This window comes from Argentina silus (assembly GCF_951799395.1).
Source record: "Argentina silus genome assembly, chromosome: 2".
Lineage (NCBI taxonomy): Eukaryota > Metazoa > Chordata > Actinopteri > Argentiniformes > Argentinidae > Argentina > Argentina silus.
The window spans coordinates 26,800,759-26,821,226 of NC_139656.1; the positions used below are offsets into that span (position 1 = coordinate 26,800,759).

At 43.9% G+C, this 20,468-nt stretch overlaps 2 protein-coding genes across 5 annotated transcripts; one reads left to right on the plus strand and one right to left on the minus strand.

The window, feature by feature from the left end:
- Positions 1-1,519: 1,519 nt before the first annotated feature.
- On the minus strand, positions 1,520-12,877 carry cul5b (cullin 5b). Of its 4 annotated transcripts, none has more exons than XM_083697478.1 (19): positions 12,843-12,877; positions 11,545-11,654; positions 11,302-11,401; positions 10,851-11,027; positions 10,587-10,728; positions 9,878-10,023; positions 8,998-9,078; positions 8,717-8,810; positions 8,156-8,286; positions 7,910-8,017; positions 7,701-7,765; positions 7,116-7,248; positions 6,884-7,015; positions 6,634-6,757; positions 4,786-4,961; positions 4,418-4,579; positions 3,676-3,794; positions 3,185-3,308; positions 1,520-2,880 (listed from the first exon to the last, which is right to left on the minus strand). In XM_083697478.1, exons 1-19 carry the CDS (start codon positions 12,864-12,866, stop codon positions 2,686-2,688), a joined length of 2,343 nt encoding a protein of 780 aa, XP_083553604.1. In that variant the 5' UTR covers positions 12,867-12,877; the 3' UTR covers positions 1,520-2,685. The 4 variants fall into 4 exon arrangements, with proteins under 4 accessions (XP_083553604.1, XP_083553603.1, XP_083553602.1 ...); XM_083697477.1 differs by having other exon boundaries at positions 7,116-7,275; XM_083697476.1 differs by having other exon boundaries at positions 8,672-8,810.
- A 1,435-nt stretch (positions 12,878-14,312) lies between these two features.
- Positions 14,313-19,734, plus strand: LOC310815808 (solute carrier family 35 member F2-like). Its single transcript, XM_083685740.1, has 9 exons — positions 14,313-14,434; positions 15,087-15,210; positions 16,205-16,377; positions 16,606-16,733; positions 17,073-17,232; positions 17,685-17,841; positions 17,985-18,037; positions 18,241-18,395; positions 18,618-19,734. The coding sequence occupies exons 1-9, from the start codon at positions 14,368-14,370 to the stop codon at positions 18,882-18,884; spliced, it is 1,284 nt and encodes a 427-aa protein (XP_083541866.1). The 5' UTR covers positions 14,313-14,367; the 3' UTR covers positions 18,885-19,734.
- The last annotated feature ends 734 nt before the right edge of the window (positions 19,735-20,468 follow it).

The window sequence follows — 20,468 nt, forward strand, 5'->3', positions numbered from 1 at the left end:
GGCTACTATTTGAATAATTCTTATTGTGAAATTCATTGTAAGGGAAAATATGTTTTTATGTGTCGCCTATTATGCGCAGAGCAAATCCTTGCTGATAACCACATTTTTATGGGCTTCCTTTGCGCGCTGTACAGCACGCGACTGGTCTAATAAGCATGCCCCCTCGAGCGAAACGGTTCGTGCACAGAATGCGGGACGGCGAGGCATAAATCAGGTGATAATAGGATCATGCCTAGCACATCCCTTGTGCTTGAAGCACAACACGAGCCTCCTCTGTAGCTCATAGCCTATAGCCTAATGTTTTCCAATCACCGTCGCCTCCCCATCCCTTCTCGCCACCACACAGCCATCAAGGCGTATTGCGCGGATTACAACGGCACCTGCAGCGGCATCGGTCTCTAACGCGGTGTTGTCTTCCCCCTTTACCTGAACAGAGCTCCTCTCCCTTGGCGACGTGTTCTCTCCGGTCCTCCGGGGATCCAGCGGTCGGGTCTGGCGGTCCCGGGGCTGCTGTGATTCCTCGGTCTGTGCGACGCACCCCCCTCTGATCCGCTTGCGGATCTCTCCCCTCCTCACGCGCACGCCAGGGAGGAGCCTACGAGCTGGACGCTCAGAAGAGACACACTGAGCATGTGCAGCCCTCACACATAAACATACTACTGTACTTTAAATCTCCCCCGTGCGATAAGCGGATGCAATTACGCAGTGGTATAAGTAGGCCCACTGTACACGATTTAGCATATGCTTTTAACTATCCATGTCTTCGATTTGACTAATGCAAATCTGATAATGCCAAGTTACGGATCTGACAGCTCTATTACACACAGGCCAACTCAGGGCAACACATCATACAGAGTAAGTGTTCAAGAGATTTTTGAACTGCAAATCTAATTGCTGCACATTGTCCCACTCTTGTGGCCAATATGTGGAACTAATAAATAATACAAACGTTGTAAGACAGTAACTAACAGCACGTTAGTTAGTGGTGTTGCCTGTAGGCTTTCCATTCCAGGCTCATACACCACCAGTGGATTCAACAGTGCTCATGTTTGGAAGGACAATCGACAGGTAAAGCCATGTTGAGAAACACCTCTGGCCCATTCATGTTTACGACCTGTGGATCTTGAAAGATTGGATAATCAAGATGGTAACTCCACCTGGCTCTTTGATAGAACAGGGGGAATTTCCCCCCGATATTTACATATACCTACCCAGTTTTTTCAGATCTACACAGGTGTCCAGGGACTGAGGAGTAAGGCTTGCTGTTGTCTATGGATAGGTAGACGCCATCATGGGCAGGGATTTTTCACAAAGCTTCAGGATCAATGAGTTAACTGGCTGCCTTTCCAAAGTATCCAGACACAACTCCACATTTCCCAGTTTATAAAAGAGAGACAAAAAACATGAAATGATAATAATCGATTTTCAATTTCTTTTTAAACCAGAAAATCTTGAGTAATAGCTGAGTATTTACTAAAGTCAGCTGGGGAACTTCTTGAAACTGCTATGTGAAGCACACTGCAGGTTGAATGAAAACATAGTGTTGTTTTATAATAAGGTGCTGTTTATTTCATCATCTCATTATTCACATCTTTGTACACTCCTTTAGCTTTGTATGGTGGTAGTTACCATGTGTAATACCCATTTCCCCCAGGGGCTTAGGCAACCTGTAGAGAGAAGGGGTTTGTAACCGTTAACCTGCTTCTTCATGTGGAGCAGAGGGTGAGTCAATTGGTCCAATTCCAAACCAGCCCCAAAGCCCCTTCCCCAAACCACTTCTTACAGATTTGAATGGATTGCAGGCTGAGTGGATTACACCCCTGAAATCCTTTAAGTTCTACACAAGTGCCCATGGTTGTGGTGGTTTGATTCGATTTGGAATTGGGCCTTTATAAGTCCACGGTCTATTTCCGTCATGAAAACAACAAACAACTTGTGTGAGCTTCTCTGGAACACACTGTAACATACCAAGCGTCTGGATGGAGTAAGCCCCATGAGGGGCCACTGAAAGTCATTGTCATTAGTGCCTCAATTTCATCATCACCAGCAGCCGCAAAAAACATGGCCATAGTTTGGGTAAAACAGTTTCCACCTGCGCCACAACTGTGCCGGGGTGCTGGGGCAAAGCTTGTTTTCAGAGGTCCGGCATTGACCTGGCTTCAAAATTGGACTGCAGGTATGGAGAGGGCCAAGCTTCTTCAGTTCTTCCTGTGTCATGCCTCTGATGACACCTTACACAAACCATCATCACTCCAATGGGTGTGATGTGTCCATGGACGGGGGGGGGGGCATGGTCTGCATGGTGACTGGTTGACATGGTAGAGGAGGACACCATAGCAACAGGTAGAGACCTTCACAGCCACATCCTGTCTAAAGACGTTGGAAACACCTACGGGCCAAAACGACTGAAAAACACGGTGAAGACTCTTGCTAGCCTGAGCTCATTTTCTTTTCTTTACATAATTTTTTTTTTGTAACTTTTATTTTTTATTTTTTTTATTTTAAGGCAGGGATTTCCTTTTTTTTTTTTTTTTTTTTTTTTTTTAAATATGTCTGCCACTCTCAGTCATAAATCAAGTCTGTCTCCCCACACAACAGATTGAGGAGGAAGGCCTGGAAATATTATATTGTCCATCAGGCCTGACTCCAATAACCACTGTCACCATCAAATCACACACCGCTGTGCTACGCCATGTAGATGAAGGTGTTGAGGTCTGTCTCGTCCCGTTTGATGTACTTGTGTTCTATGAGCCACTCCATCTGTTCCTTGATCATCTTCTTCTGGGGCAGGAACATGTTCTTCAGGATCTCCACCAGCTCTGTCTGCAGCTGGGCGTTGTTCATGCGCTTCCTCATCTTCATAATCTGGATGATGGCCTCCTGGAGAAGGAAGGAAGGAAAGAGAGAGAGAGAGAGAGGGGGGGGGGGGGTTACATTTTATTGAATATACTGAACATGCACAAGGACCTAAACACAGGGATCTCTGTATGGTCCTTTAGGTCCTTTTAACCACATGGGTGTTTGAGAGACGACTATCCATCACATCAAGTATTTCCAACAGGCAACATATGCATTATTTAAGTGAGCTGCATGCATATGGACTCCTGCTTCAAGATCATGTGACCCCAGTGGTATCCTTTCCTCACTGGGAGCTGTTCTGGGACTGGGATCATTAGCCCCATACCTGTGTTCTTAATATCCTGAGCTGGACGATTCCCTCATTCTCCTCCTCTCTCATTCGCTCGGTGGTGAGTTGGAGCCGGCCAATCAGGTTAATCTTCCCACGCTTTTGGACCTTGGAGTTTTTTCTGTGGGGGAGGGGCGCAAAGATTGAAAAGCAGAATGTTAGGTTGTTGCTTGTGGGCCTTTGCGCTGAAATCAAGGTGAAGCACCTCAGGTTGCTTTAGCTTAGCCTGTAAACATGCTGTGAGTAAAGCCATCATACGGTTGAATAAGGGTAAAAGGATAAGTTCAGGATTTTTATTATTACCAAATCTCTATTAGTATTAGTATAGTGTTCCTAATAAAGTGTTCAGTGAGTGTAATTGCCTTATAAGTGAAAAATAGAGATTTGGTAAATAAATAAATAAATAAGTAAGTAAGTAAATATCCTATTGTGATTCAGACTATTTCTCTGTGACAAGTGTAATGTTTAGAGGTTGAAACAGTCCTTACATTAGTGAGAACTCCTGGTTGACGTAGAAGAGAGTTCCCTCGTCAAAGTCTTTGGGGGAACCCACTGTCGGGTCGTACGACAACACCTGCCGCTTCAGTTTGGGGAACGCTACGAGCGACTGGAGGGAGTGAAGAAAGAGGGTAAGTAGAAACAAAGGAGAGAGAGAGAGAGAGAGGGAGAGGGAAGGGGGAGAGAGAGAAAGAGAGAGAGAGAGAGAGAGAAAGGATGCACATAATAGTTGATTTGTTATGATAAATAGTAAAGGTGGCTGTTGTGTAAGAGTAAGATACATAAAAATGTTTTTTAAATTGACCTAAAGTTTCACATAAAACCCCCAAAAGGTGCTGATGATGCTATGCGATTTATCACAGACAGACAGACAGACCTAGTTAAACTGTTTTGCCATGTGCCAACGGTTCGCCCTCTGACCCCCGAGGAGCCTTACCCAGAGAGTTCACCCTCTGACCCCCGAGGAGCCTTACCCAGAGAGTTCACCCTCTGACCCCCGATGAGCCTTACCCAGAGAGTTCACCCTCTGACCCCCGAGGAGCCTTACCCAGAGAGTTCACCCTCTGACCCCCGATGAGCCTTACCCAGAGAGTTCACCCTCTGACCCCCGAGGAGCCTTACCCAGAGAGTTCACCCTCTGACCCCCGAGGAGCCTTACCCAGAGAGTTCACCCTCTGACCCCCGATGAGCCTTACCCAGAGAGTTCACCCTCTGACCCCGGAGGAGCCTTACCCAGAGAGTGCGTCTCAGCTCAGCGTCAGGCAGCTCTGTGGCCAGCTTCAGGTTCTCAAAGCTGATCCTCTCCCGAGGCCTCTGGTTCCAGGCAAACAGCACAGCCAGCTGAAAGGTTGTGACCTCTAGGTCATACTGCCCCACCTCGTTCTTAAAGGTGATCTGGAGAGAGGTAGAAGAGGAGAGGAGAGAATGATAAGTGCATCCGGAATTTCCATAGAAATCTTTATAGATGCTGGCATCAAAATCCTCTAATTTAACTGTGCTTCTCTAACTCTCTTGATTGTGATCTTCATGCATGTGAGTCAACTCTATTCCTCGTACTAAACGGTTGTGAACTCTTCCCTCCAGCAGGGGGCTCCACTCACAATGCCATTGGACATGAGGTGGTGCCAGTGTAGTTTCCTGCCGCTGTGGTTCTTCTTGTAGAAATCCTCCACCTCGGGGATCAGGTCCTCCAGCTCGGTGGGTAGGGACACAAACACCTTCTCCGAGCTGCGAGACCATGCACCCGCATTTAGAATCTTTATGTTCACTGAGTCAGCTGCAGGTGGGATATAAGCATAGGTCAACACACACACACACACACACCCTTTGATATATTAGAAATACAGCAAAACATACATACAGTGCTGCTGCTTGAAAGTATGTGAACCCCTTGTGGAATTATAGATTTTTTTTAGTTTTTACCCTGACATCTTTATTTAATCAGAACCTTTTTTGATCTTTCTTATCTGACATAACAGGTTTATATTTACCAATTCCATATGTTGGTTAAGAGGAAATCATGCCTGTAGTAGAAAAACTAAATTATAAAGAAATTAGTGTAGGTGCAAAAATAAGTGAACCCCAAGTTGCATTGGTTAAATCAAGTAGGTAAGTAGAATCAGGTGGGTAAATAATTGGGTACCAAATGAACCAATCAAAGGAGAGATCTTTAGGAAAGAATTTGGGCAGGACTCTGATAAATAGAGATAAGAAACCTGGTCAGTTTTGTGTTTCCATACAGGTGAATGTTACCCATACAGGTGAATGCAAAACACACCATGCCGAGAGGAAAGGAGATCTCAGAGGACATCAGGAAGAGGGTAGTGAGAGCACATCAGTCTGGGAAAGGCTATAAAATCATCTCAACAAGATTTGAGCTCCATCATTGAGGCAAATAATTTACAAATGGAGAGTATTTAACATGATAGCAACTCAACCTAGAAGTGGATGCCCTTCCAAAATATCCCCAAGAAAAATAATAAATCAGGTAAAAGCCAACCCAAACATAACATCTAGAGATTTGCAGACCTCCCTTGCTGCATCTCAAGTAACTGTGCATGCTTCAACAATAAGAAGAACACTGAATCGAAATGGCATTCATGGGAGGGTTGCTAGGAAGAAGCCTCTCAAAAAAGAACCAAACTGCCTGTCTTAACTTTGCCAGAGACCACCTGGACAAGCCTGAAGGTGATGAGTCCAAAACTGACCTTTTTTCTCACCATCAAAACCACTATGGTTGGTGAAAACCCAACACTGCCTACCACCAAAAGAACCTTATCCCAACAGTCAAGCATGGTGGTAGGAATGTCAAGATCTGGGGCTGCTTTTCCTCCTCTGGACCTGGACGACTCCACATCATTAAGGGAACCATGAATTCTGAGGTATACCTGGAGATTCTTGAACAGAACGTCAAGCCATCAGTCAAGGAGCTAAAGCTGGGGTGAAAATGGGTCTTCCAACAAGACAATGACCCAAAGCATTCAAGCAAATCTACTAAAGAATGGCTCAGGAGAAAGAAGATTTGTGTTTTGGATTGGCCAAGTCAAAGTTCTGACCTAAATCCAATCGAGATGCTGTGGCAGGACCTGAAGCGGGCGGTTCATGTCAGACACCCCTCAAACCTCAATCAACTGCCTGAGTTCTGTAAGGAGTGGGCAAAAATCCCTCAAAACAGATGTCAGAGACATCTGATTAGTGCCTATAAGAGATGTATACTCCAAGTTATCACTGCTAATGGAGGTGCCACAAGCTACTGTTTTTGTTAAATAAACAATGGAAATACATCATTTTTTTTGTTTGTGTCTTTTATTTGGAATGTCTTTACTACGAATTGGGGTTTAGATAAAGTTAATTTTAATATCTTATACAAAAATAATGACCATCCCTGTAGGGTTCATAAACTTTCAAGCAGCACTGTACATACTATTACTCTAGGTCCTATCGTTTACCTGGTAGGGCCAGCCTGTTGTGTTTGTGCTTATCTTTGAAGGACTGATTCAGATCCTCTGACACTTTGATGTCCTGGAACATCCTGGCCAGTTTGTTGACGTAGTCCGCAGGCATCCCTACTTCCTGAGGGCACATGACCAGAGTCAGCCAATCAGAGTTATGTGAAACAGATTCAAAGTGGATAAAAAGACACACACTTCCATATTCAAATGCCACCACCCACACAAGCACATAAGCACACACACTTACCCTGAGCCACTCCACCATGTTCTCCTCTATCTCACTGTCTGCAGAGATGTCCAGGATGAGCCGTCTGGTCAGGTGGGCTTTGTGATACCGCATAAAAACATCTTTGTTCTGGACATACTTCAGCACCAACAACTGCACAAGGACAAGAATCAAATACAATAACGCAATCAGCAAAACTGTAAGAGATTTTGAAATGAAAGAAAGACACACACACACACACACACGTACGTACCACTTCCTTCAGCTTGGCCTCTATCTCCTCTGACGTGAGTTTCTTGCTGAGGGGGGTCTTTCTCAGGAGCATGTCACAGTAGTTGGCCAACAGCTCAGGACACTTGGACTCCGGCTGGGTTTTCAGCCCCACCCTGAGAGCACAGGAGAGATGGGGGGGACTGTAGGAGCCAATTGTCTGTTAGTATTATTGTTTATTGGGCTGTAGCACGTATTACCACTAGAGGCAGCAGTGCACCAGGTGATGGGTCAGGTTAGGGGTGTTAACCGCAACACACAACGCAGCTCACCATCGCAACCCTAACCCGGCAACCGCTATACATCTGTGTCTGCTCTGACACCACTACCACTGGCACTGCCACAGTAAACATCCGGCACATTGTTTGCATCACAGATTAGATCACTATTAAATGGGACTGCCGCCCAAAGGCAGATCTGACTATGACTGGACATTGGAGTTTGTGACACGTCAAAAACACTTTCAAGTACCTTCATGCAGTAGAGTACTAACGATTAGCCACTACAGGGACTATATAGATATTATTAATACTTAATGAAAAAACTTGCATATTAGTGTGTCTCTTACCCTTTTTGCTTCAATGGGAGCTCCAATTTAAAAATGGTGGCGTCATTCACAACTGCCTTGTAAGCCTGGGGGTAAAAGGAATATAAAAAGAACGTGTTATCTTCTACAATGACAATTATCACAACCATCACATTTCTGCCTACAGGTACAGTACAGACAGAGACAAAAATAGCGTTGTATTAACGCTTGGAGAACACAATAGGTCTCACTTTGTCTCTGGCTGTTAGGAAGCGTGGGTCGTCCTGAAAGGCATCCTTCACCAGCTTACTGAAGCGGTTGAACAGTGTGAGGAGCTGCTCCACGTACTTCTCTGAGTCCTGTTCACACACACATGCAGAGAAAACAAATCTCTAGTGAGTTTCTGTCAATTTGCAACTAGATAGATGAAAATAGCATGTACAATGAATATAAAAATCTGTCTTCATACAAGGTGTGTGTGTGTGTGTGTCACTCACAGAGGTGATGGTCTCAGCTGATGCCACCATGTCTGCCAGCCCAGCGTTCATGATGTGATCCTCCAGGTCTTTCAGCATGGGCTCTATGCCACTGGGCACCTTGTCCATGAGGGAGAACATGAGGTGGAGCTCTGTGGCAGACGAGGAGGAGAGGAGCAGACACTGAGGCTGGAGACTCTAGAATGGAATCTTTTAAAGAGGCAATCTGGGATTCAAATGTCAAGGGTTTATTTCCCGATTATACTGCCGCATAACATGCATACCAAACAAATCACTTTTCAGACACAAAGTACAGCATTGTACACAGACACCAACCACACAGTGGTTATTGCTGACACACACAACTATCAGGGTGTACACGGTGGGTGATTGTTATTGTCCTGACACTTAGGACAGACATGGTTGGGTTTTAGTCAAGACACTGACACCGGGGTGACGTTGACACACAGAGACAGCGGTGGACGCGGACAGTGACAGGGAGTGGGACACGGACGCGGAGCATCTCCTTATGCAAACCTGAGCTGGCTGAGCCTTTGGCGGGAGCGTTCCTGCCGTACTCACTCTCAGTCTCGTTTCGTTTGATCATGTCTGGACACTCGGCCAAGATGGTCTCCTTGAACGATGTCACCAGCACATTCACGCAACACTCCATTAGCTAGGAGGAGAGGAGGGGGGAAGGAGGGGGGGCAACAAAATGGCAATGTCACTAGTCTCTTCTTCATCACCAATTAATTAGGAATACCAGCAAACAGTGTCTCAGGGGTCCCAGCGTTCACCAGAGCCTCACTCACACAGCAGATGCCAGAGAGGCAAGGCCAGGTCCTGGGGATGATGATACTCACTGCTTGTACAGAGTTACATTCACGTCGCGTCTCCAGGTACCGCAGCGCCCGTTGCTCTTCCTCCCTCAACTTTGCGTCTGCCTGTTAGACACACACACACACACACACACACACACACACACACGCGCATTGACACACACATGCGCACACGCATGCACGCATACACACACACGCACGCACACACATGCACGCACAGACACACGCACACACACACACACACACACACCTTCACTGTGATGTGCTGACCAAGGAAAGTCGTGGTCACTGTCACAGAGGGTATTAGGTAGGGATGGGCATGAGTACTCAAAAAGACGTTGAAACTCAGTCTTTAATCAGAGATCATATTTTTCCTGCCTCCTACTGTAAATTCGAAACACGCTTGCTATTGATTTTGCAATGTAGATAAGCGAGGTTGCTCTATGTTTTGGTTGTGACACAAAGCTCAGTCAGTGGTGAAAAGAACATTTCATTTTTGGGCTTTTACAGCAAATCAGTTTGACTTGTGCATGTACTGTAGGCTACAGCTTTATTTTGGCCCTGATGTGTTAGTTCCCTAAAAAGCTTCACTACGTAACCTGATCTAAAAACTAACTGCAGAGAGGAGGAGGGACTAACGGCAAATAGTGATGTCACTAAATGCAACAGGCTACCAGTTTGTATTCACTGACTCAAAGACATAATAACTGCCATGTAAATTCAGGCCAGGCATAGAGAGCGACCTTGATAGAAGAAATGCCAGAGTGACTAGCTATTGAATAGGCCTAAACGTTTTTAATACAAAAATAATTATATACAAGTTCTCAAAATAAAATCATGCGAGTACTCAAACAGTCAAAACAGTTCAAATGGTCCATCCCTAATATTAGGGTCGCCTGCTCACATATTTCATGTAGTTCTGGACTCCGTTCTGCTGCAGGTATGAGGGCGCCTGTGTTCTGTAGAACCTCTCTGTGGAGTCCATGTAGGCTTTCTCAAAGTTGTCCCTGTAGATCTGCAGCTTGTCGTCAGGGTTGGAACACAGGTTCACTGCACAGGAAAGATGACGGCATGTTCACAGACATCATCTATTCGCAACTAAGGTTAAAAGGGGCAATCTGGGAGTCAAACAACAACAAAGCGGTCACCCCACCACTTTTTAGGGTTCTGATGGGGTAAGACAGTTGAACTAAGCTGACGAGGCATTTATAAGTTATATTATCCAAGAATCCAAGTCTTGGAGGGTAAGAACTGTGATGAAGAAGTGACCCAGTACATAAAGAGACGATGGGAGGTTTTGAAGCCATGCTGCTAAGGAGCGATACTGGTTTTAAGACTAAGGTCCTAAGGCCTCTTCACCCCCCCACTACCCCTCTGTACAGTTCATCTACTGTTAATAATAAAAAAAAATATATGTATATATGTTTTTTTATAATAATCCTTTTTCTAGCATTGTGACTGCCAATGGCACCTGGTCCTAGCATAGATTTTTGCTTATGATGACTGATGTATCGATGATTCACTTACTTTAGACAAATGTACCTGTTGTAAGTTGCTTTGGATAAAAGCGTCTGCTAAATGTCAAAAATGTAAATGTAACTGTGTTGCCTCACCATAGGACTCCCTCACGCCTATGACCAGCTGAGAGTCAAAGGCCTCCCCGAGCCTCTCAGCGTGGACCAGCTTCATGGCGCTGTCCTGCAGCCTGTTCTTAATGTTGGAGAAGATGGACTCGTTCCACGTGTCTAACATGAGCTGCCAGGGAAGAGCGACCAGGATAGAATGAGAGGGAGCACATTGAAGACTGAAGACTATATTTATTTTCTCTCTCTCTCTCTCTCTCTCTCTCTCTCTCTCTCTCTCTCTCTCTCTCTCACCTTTCTGACGATGCTGTCCTCCACGTTGGACTTCTTGTTGCTCCCCTGTTTGCCCATGAGGGTGATTTCCAGCTGGCAGAAGGGCTTGGGCAAGATGTCACACTGCGTGAAGAACTTCCTCCACTCCACAATGTAGGCCTTGAGCAGGGCTGTGTCATCCTGGTGACTCAACACTCGCTGTGCAGGAGAAGAGGAGCCAGAGTTAAATAACTGTTATTGAATTGATACGTATGTCCAACTCATTAAGACCTGTACTTTGTCTGCTTGGAAAGAACCTTCCCCAAGCTTAGACACTGTATTCTGCTGGATGTGCGTGCACTACCTGTACATGTGTTTTCCATCAGTTTACCACTGACTGAATTGGTAAAATAAGGCCTAAAAGTCGACATGGATAAGGTTAATTATGACTTTACCTTAAGGTTTCATAAACACACTTTGATTAAGGACCTACCGCTTGTGCTTGCTTGATAAAGTCTAGGATGTCCTCTTTCAGGGCCTGGTGGATCTTGGCTGGGCCTTTGTCATCCCACAAACATACTGCATGGACATCTCTATGGCAACAAAGTTGTTTAACCAATCAATCAGTCAGTCAGTCGATCAATCAATGTCTTAACAGCTGAGACAGGCATAAATTCAATGCCTGAATTGAAAGACTTAGCATGACAGAGAGCACGCAGACTGACACCATACTCACGAGAACAGGTCGAACCACTGCTGTTTAGTGACAGACTCCTGCCGGAGCAGCTTCAGGACGATGGGACGCATCAAGTCCCACTTGTCCTCAAACTGGAGGGAGCCTTTGTTCTGAAGGAGCAGTAGAAGGTTCACTAAAACATCACATCCCAGCTATGATGAGTATAACAGTTGAACCGTGGCAAATAACAGTGATATACAAGCATAGTCTCTCCATTCAAACTCTGAAAATCTTCCGAGGTTCTGAGATTAATACAAGCATGATGTCATCTGTCAGAGTGCAAGGGACATGCATGACACTGAGGCCCGGTAGCATTTATTAGAATAGCCATGAGGCTTGAGTAAAAAAAAAAAAAAAAACACATAAAGTGATGACATTTTAGGACTTTACAAAGGGTGGACCAATGGAAAATGGCTACAGATCCTAATTTTACAGCGGTCTCACTCACTCCCAGCTGATCCCCTCTCTCAATAGTAGGATATCCATAACGATAACATTGCATATTAAGATGCCAGTTTAATTTTTTCCATAATCTGGAAATGTGAGCGATAAAAATTCTACGTTTCTGTACATGACTTCATTGTGATCATTACTGTACTGTAGGTAGATACACAGATTACTGTATTTCCTTAGTTACCATCGACATCGCGGAGACAAATCTGATAATCACCCAGTGCTTTAGTGGCAGTGACACTTTAATTTAAACCCCGTTCTATTAACCACAAATAATCATCATGCCCATCACACCAGTCACCAGTTATATCCCACACGTTGATTAATGATGCATTAATGAATAATAGTTATTGTTTTAGCAGTTAGATTAATTTTCAGCGTCCCATTGACGGGTGGCAGGCTGCCTAGCCAGGTAAAAGTAGAGACCGACCATTGTGATAAAAAGCTAATTAGCTGACTTAATTTGTTTTTCATGGAAAGGCCAATTGTCTGTAATTACTGTACTGGATTACTGGAGCTAGCTAGCTAGCCACTCAGAGAGGCATGTCAACGGTAGCCTGCCATGACAAGTTTCATGATGATAGCTGGCTGTGGACTGACTGGCGTAGAGAACGTAGCTATAATGGTAGCTAGCAGTGGCCGCTAGCTGTCAGTGAATAAATAGCACAACCCTTTAAAATGCTAACGCTAGTGCTAAAAAGGCAACCAACTGGAGTTAATATCAACCTATAGGGCAAGGCCATCCTCAAAGCAGCGCGTTACTCGTTGTACAGTGATACACCGTCAATTACGCAAGAAACACTGACTAAATATTATCAAATTTATTGAATTGAGGTGCCTCCTACCTTTAGCAAATTAGACGTCGCCATGTTCCCTGAACTTATTACCTCGCAGAATCTCGCGAGCCCTACGGGTTGTAGTTGCTATGGGGTTTTTAACCAATCTGACGGATCATCACGCAAAAAATCATACACAGATAGATTTTCGTAAATGGTAAAAAGGGTAAAAAAAAGAAAGAAAAAAAAAAGAATCCCGCATGTCTTATTAAAGTCAAGTATATTACTTGACGTTAGTAATTAGTAGTATTAGTAGTACCATAAAACACTCTGAAACACAGTATGTGTGATGTGAACTATATAAAATGTTATTGTCTTTAGGCCTGACATTTAATAAATTCCAGTGAGACCAAAATCTTAATCATAGCCTATACTGCGTCATGCACGTGAGCGCGACACAGGCGCTCACAGCACAGAGAGCACAGGGGTAAGTTGAGTAGTTTTGCAAAGTCAGCTTTGTATAATCTATCCTGGGATGCGAAAAAGATCGTTGTATTTTATGATAAAGGCTGGATTCAAGTCAGAAGAGCCCTCGCTTTTTAAACCAAACCTGAAATTTTCAAAAAGCAAACAATATATTGTACTACACAATATATATGCTATATTACGCGATTGGATCAATAGGTCTTTCAAAATAAGGTAAGTCACTTTGGTAAACGAGGGAGAAGCTCAAGTCATGAGAGTCGCCTTGTGTGATAGAACAGTAATGACACAAGTCAATTTCCAGAGTTAATGTTATTAGACCTAATAGGTGCACATTGGTAACATTTGGAACAACATCCAAAAGGGCAACAATTTCGTCTTCCTGCTTTTATACAACACTAGACACTAGACTTTAGAGGCTATTCTAACCGTCAATACAGCAGGCTTCATAGTATATGGGCAACATTGGGTTAAAACCATGCAATATTAGAGAGACCCATGCAGAACTGCAGGGGAGTGAAATCCCATACAAAACCGTGTTTTTACTGCTCAAGGACGGCCAGATAGGTTTCCCACAATAACTTTGCCATTGTTATCATTTCAGCATGGATCATATCTGCCTCACACACACACACACACACACACACACACACACACACACACACACACACACACACACACACACACACACACACACACACACACACACACACACACACACGTTTCTTATTGATAAGAGTTTACTTTGATTTATGTAAGCCTAGTCTAAGGGGCTTATTTCATGCCACCTGGCACTTCATGCCACCTGGCACCTGGCATGGTGTCAAAAGTTAGAACAATATCAACAAAGAGTGCGCCTAATTGACGTGTGTGGATTACACACGCGAAAGGAGTTGTCACTGCAGCGCCACATCCTAGTTTGGTTGCAAAAAACTCAAAACGCAGATGAGACTCGGATTGACAGCACGGGACTAAATAAAAGCACGACTAACGCTGCTCTTTGACCAATCGGTGTAGGAGGCGGTCCTTTCAGCGAAGGTAAACATACAGGGTTAGGTTGACCCGCTGTCATTGATAACAGGGTGATGCTCTCGACCACGAGAATTATGAAATGTCGTCGGATCTGTCGATTTGCCCCAAAATTGAAATGAATGAAAGAGAGAGCATAACATATGCAGGTAGCGTACCAGCGTCACTGATGACATTCAAACTACTTAAATAGGTCTATCGTTAATTTGTTGTTTTCTATTAATTTTTGTGAAGTGCAGATCATGTGCGTTATCATGTCGAATTTGCTATAGCCATAGTTAATGAAGTATAATCTGCAGTGACTACGTTTCGGCTGTTTGATTGTTGATAGTTGTGTTTTTTTTTTAGCGATGACACGTGCTTTCGTACCAGAGAAATTGAAATTACAAATAATGTAGAAATTGCAATCGAGCCTGTAGCCGTCGACTTCCGCTAATAGGGATGTTCATATTCATTTGAATTAATTTAGCTGCATTTGTGAAACAATCGGTCGCCTATGTCAAAAGATCTCCACAACCAGTGTTAAAAAGGCTGGGAACATTTAAAGTCAGTCATTGTGGAAATATACTAATCCGCCATGAAATGGATTGACACATTAAAAGAGAATTAGTAGCAGTGGCTTATTACCTTCCTTTGAAGGCAGCCTCATGATCACCATTTAATGAGCCCAAATTCCAGGGGAGATTACTACATACACAGGCATGCATGGGTATGTACACTCTAATGCAGACATTGCTTGATAATGAAACAGTATGGCATTTCTCATTCACTCTCTCTCCCCATCTCTCTCTTGATTCTCAGGGCTGCATCAGAAACAAATGGAGGCTTCTGAGCCCAATGAACGGACTCCTGTCTGTGCACACGGGAGCTGTAGGGCCGCCTGTGGACTCCTACGAGGCTACAAGCTGAAGGACCTCTTAACATGGTGAGACAATGAGGAAAAGACAGGCATGAACAGACACTAACATCAGAAGCAACATTGCCTGGTTCACTGTTCACTTTAGAAAACAGGTGTTTCTGGATAGGAAGGTGTGTTCCATCCCATAATTTGCATAATAAAGAAAGACGTTGAAACATTGAATTAAAGCTGAGAATCTCTATTTTGACCTCATAGTAATTGTTTGATTTCAAATCCAAACTGTTGGAGTGTAGAGCTAAAAGAAGACAAAATGTTTCCCCTTTCCAATACTTATGGAGGGCACTGTATAGCTGCCATTAGAACAGATCTTGTCTTAATTTATGAAGTAACTGCTGACGGCAGCAGCAGAATGTATTCTGAAGTGTACAGAAAAATCTTGTCTGCTTGAGTACAAGCACAAAGTCATTGGGTGGTGCTACATCATACAGTAAGACATTGACCCAAATGCTGCCATAGCAACTTACCAGGCCAAGTCAATCTTCAGATTTAAATCGAATTGCATTTAATGATGATAAGATTTTAGGCAAAAATACCTCAAAACATACAACAACTGAAGATGGCTGCAGTACAGGCCTGGCAGAGCATCACCAGAGAAGATACCCAGCATCTGGTGGGGTCAATGGGTTGCAGACTTGAGGCACTTATTGCATGCAAAGGATTGTCGACCAAACACTAAACATGAGTGCTTAATTTGCATATAATATGAATCTGTCCCGTTACTTTTGGTACCCTGAAATAGGGGGACTATGTATAATTCCTGAATGACAAAATACCCTTAAATAACAGCTGACAATCTCTACTTTAACCTCATAATAATTGTTGGATTTCAAAAACATATTTCTGTATAGAGCCAAAAGAAGAAAAACAATGCTTCACTGTGCCATTACTTATGCAGGGAACTGTATGTAATAAAATGACTTCGCATAACATCCATGATAAAATAACTCTGTGTAATAAATTCACCACATGATGATAATAAGTGGCCCTAATGTTGCCACAGGCGTCTCCTGAAGACCATTGCCATGGGCCAGGCGTTGTCCATTTTGATCTGTGGGACAGCAGTCAGCTGTCAGTACCTGGCTGAAGAAAGGGTGAATACACCCATGCTCCAGAGCTTCCTTAACTACGCTCTGCTGCTGCTCACCTACACCGCCTCTCTGTGCTTCAAGAAAGGTCAGAGGTCACTACCCTCATCAACACCCATCCTACACTCGCCAACAGAAGAACTGACAGTGTCAGTCACAGTTCCTCATGTACTGAGGGTATTTGTGAATCTTAGTCGTAGAACAACAGACAGAAAAAAAAAAAGAGTGAAAACAGTCCAGATGCACTTATTCATCATTCCTGCTCACAGCTACACGTTTGTTTTACCCTGGATTCCTTTGTTTGCTCTTTCAATAGGTGATGGGAATATTTTACAGATTTTAAAAACAAAATGGTGGAGGTATTTGTTGATGGGTCTGACAGACGTGGAGGCAAACTATGCGGTGGTGAAGGCCTACCAGTATACAACACTGACAAGCATACAGGTAAGTGAAACACAAAACTTTTCAGTGAACTGATTGATGTCATCCATTGAGTCATCTTAACTTTTATCTCTTTCCAAATTTGCAACAAATCCATGTCAAAACGCCTTTCAGTTGCCTACCAATCTACCTTTTACAAAAAAAGTCTATTTAGGTGATTGCTAGGTGAGTCTATTTAGGTGATTCCTAGGTGAGTCTATTTAGGTGACTCTTTTGTACAGTACCCTGGGCCCTGGCAGTGTGACCTCAGAGCACACGGCATCTTAAAAGTGAGTCCGATTTAGATTCCCAGTGCATGATGTGTGGTTTTGTTAGTGAAACAGAACCTTTGTTTTGTGACAGCTGCTGGACTGCTTTGTGATCCCGGTGCTGATGGTGCTGTCCTGGTTCTTCCTGAAGACCCGTTTCAAGCTGGTGCACTTTGTGGCAGTGGCCGTGTGTCTGCTGGGGGTGGGGGCCATGGTTGGGGCTGACCTACTGGCTGAGAGAGACCAGGGATCCAGTGAGAATGCTACATTTGTCAACACGATTAACATCAACACACCTTACTCTGAGAATCTCTGAACCTTCTTTTCGTCTTGAGTGTCTGTGTTCCTCTCTCTTACACTGTCTGTATTTTTTTCTGTTCACTTTCGTTGGTAGATGAGTCAGATAGGCCTTTAGATAAGTGAAATATAAGAACATAGCTTTAAGTCTACCAGAGTGCTGTGGCCTGGACATGAACAGGGCGGTATGTTATCTGATCAGAGAAGGCCTCAAGGTTCACTGCACGGACATCATTAAACTCTCCTCTAAGCCCTAGAGCTTATTCATGTCATTAGGATCCTCAGTCGGAAGAGAAGAACATGAGCACTGGAGTTTACAAACCTTTGCTTCCAATTAAATTAACTAACCTTAACATCTTTCTCCCCTTTCTCTCGCTCCCCTGATATCTTCCACTCCCCTGGCCTCCAGCCAGTGATGTCCTGCTGGGGGATAGTTTGGTGCTGGTTAGTGCGGCCCTGTATGCCGTGTCCAATGTGTGTCAGGAGTACACGGTTAAGAACCTGAGCCGAGGGGAGTTCCTGGGCATGATGGGCCTGTTTGGCACCCTTATCAGCGGCATACAACTGTAAGACACGTCCTTCCCCTTCAAACACTACCGCTGCCATAGGCTAAATGAATCCTGTCAGAAATCAGAAATATTTGTGTAATTTTTGGGGGTTAATTGATTGACTGACTGAAGCAGCTCTTCATTCCTGTCTTGTGTTGCAGAGCTGTATTGGAAACCAGTGCTGTGGCAGCAATTAAATGGGACTGGAAAATCAGTAAGTTAATTAGAACCCATTTTTTTCTGCATATTAGATCTCCCCTAATTTGGTTATGTCCAATTCAGTCTATTTTTGTCTGCACAATACCCCATGGTAAGAATCATTTTGTGTAGCTGCATGAAAACAGTTTGATTTGAAGCGTTTCTTCTGTAGCCCAATGTAATTCCCCAATTTAAGACTCTGTTGATGTGTCTCCACAGTTGTGCTCTTTGCTTCCTATGCGTTCTGTATGTACGCACTGTACAGCTTCATGCCCCTGGTGGTCAAGATGACCAGCGCCACGGCGGTCAACCTGTCCCTGCTCACCGCTGACCTCTTCAGCCTCTTCTGTGGCATCTTCCTCTTCCACTACACAGTGAGTCAACCACAGTAGTGATGGGTCTAATAGTAGTAGTAGTAACACAGCAAAACAGCCAGCAGAGATGAAGGTACTTTACTGTAGTTGCAATTTAGCTGTGTTGGGGATGTTTCTGTGTCAGTCATACTGCATCTGTGATTCTAGAGCAATTACTGCCCTGGAGCCTTGTCTTACTGACTGTCCTGTCATTAAGATGCTGATCCTCTCCATTCTCCACAGTTTTCAGGCCTGTACATTATGTCCTTTCTCGTGATCACCGTGGGCTTTGTCATGTTCAATGCCGTGCCCACCTACACGCCCGTACCCGACCCAGGTTCTGGCCAGGAAGAGTCTGACAACCTGGCCTCTGCTGATGAGTACAGACCCCACAAAGAAGGTGCCGCCTCAGACCTGCCGCAGGAGGGGGCAGAGCAGGAGGAAGGGACAAAGGCATGCAACAGCCGCTGTGCAGTGATGTACGTAACAGAAAGCAGCACTAAGTTGTAGCCCACCAGGCAGCAGCACTGAGGTGTAGCCCACCAGGCAGAGAAGAAAGGCCTTCCTCCTCTCTCAATCTTGAATTTACACTATAGTGCTGCTGGACGGTTATTGATTGTTTTTACCCTGAGGGACTGAGATTGCTTGATATTAAACCACTCCAGTACTGTAGAGTATATACTTTAGTTCCTAAAGCACAAGATGGCATACAATGTATGGATTCAAAAACATAATAATATATGCCATTTAGCTTTTAGACACTTTTATCCAAAGCGACTTATTTCTTAGTATATATGGTCCCAGCGAGAATATTCATATAAATTGGTGCTACCTAGACCATACAACCTCACGATCACTCTGTTGCTGTTTGGTTGAAGTGAGTTCGCCCGTTATGTCTCATTTCTAAATATATTTTATGATTTTTTTTAAACCGAAGACCGACATTCTGCTTTGCCTCATTGGTTAACTAATCAATTTATGATGTACTGTAAGGTGTGTGTTTGATCTTTTTTTGTATTTTTTTCCCCATGAAGACCATGTATTTATACAAATCACATTCAGTGTGTTTTTGCAATCATATGCACATATGACATGTACATATGACATGTACTCCAGGGTTCAAATTACAGGGGGGTTAAGGCGAGGCCCTAGCCCCCCATAACGAATCAGCACTTCCCCCATAAGAATGGAAATGTCAATGTGGTCCCCCCTAAAGATTCAAAATGACCCCCCCCAAGAGTTGTTGTGCACCCCCAAGAGTCAATGTGTAATTTGAATCTTGATGCAGAGATGTTTTTTTGTTATTTTGGTGTTGTTAAGTCTACAGGAGAAAGCACTTTGTTTGCCAAAATGATGTATGCCAAAAAAATGCCTATGGAGATGTACTTTATACTGATAATAAAGTTTTATATTCTTTATTGTGCTCATCATTGTTATATTGAGAAACTTCAGTTTTTCAACTGTACTTGATCCTCCAGTGACCAGTATGTTTCACACTCCTTGTATGGTATGATGATCTGCCCAGGTGTGCAACCAGGGTTTGACAAAGTGCCAGTTCTCGATCTTCAACTCACTGGACACCATCCAACGTTTGCACACCGAGAACAGATCATATACAATCAGATATACAGTAGGCCTATAGTGGAGAAGATGCAGGAAAATTTGGAAAGGTCTTGCTACAGCCCACTGGAGTACATAGACCTACTGTGATTTTAGACACAATTAAGAACCTGCCAATAAGGTGCATTTGACAACCTACAAAGTCGCCTGCAAAACAGAATGTAGATTCATCACTGAAATAGACAGCTTCGATGCGCCAAATGTGCCTATCCGTACGGCGTTTGCAAAGAATAATTAAAAGGACGAAACATTTAAAAAAAATAATAATAATAAAAAAATCTACGCCTAAAAATAGGCCTTTAAATTAGATTCTGTAGGCTATGATGAGTCTTGTGAACTAGAATCGTACAGTATACAAGCGTTAACTCTTCTGTTTTTTAGATCTGGCTTGCGCGCATCTTGGGCTGGGCGGCCGCTCTCACTGCCGCGCGGCAGCGACTCTGCATTGCGATGCTGTTGGGCTCCGTCTCCTCA

Bases quoted from the DNA above. Each gene is read 5' to 3' on its own strand.
- cul5b (XM_083697475.1), bottom strand. From the start codon at position 12,866: ATGGCGACGTCTAATTTGCTAAAG. The intron at 11,028-11,301 runs GTAGGTCCTTAA...TCTCCTGCACAG, and splicing joins TTATCAAGCAAGCACAAGCG to CGAGTGTTGAGTCACCAGGA. The intron at 3,795-4,417 runs GTAAGGCTCCTC...CACTCCCTCCAG, and splicing joins AGCTGAGACGCACTCTCTGG to TCGCTCGTAGCGTTCCCCAA.
- LOC310815808 (XM_083685740.1), top strand. From the start codon at position 14,368: ATGTCGTCGGATCTGTCGATTTGCCCCAAAATTGAAATGAATGAAAGA. The intron at 17,233-17,684 runs GTGAGAATGCTA...CCTGGCCTCCAG, and splicing joins TGAGAGAGACCAGGGATCCA to CCAGTGATGTCCTGCTGGGG. The intron at 17,842-17,984 runs GTAAGACACGTC...CTTGTGTTGCAG, and splicing joins CTTATCAGCGGCATACAACT to AGCTGTATTGGAAACCAGTG.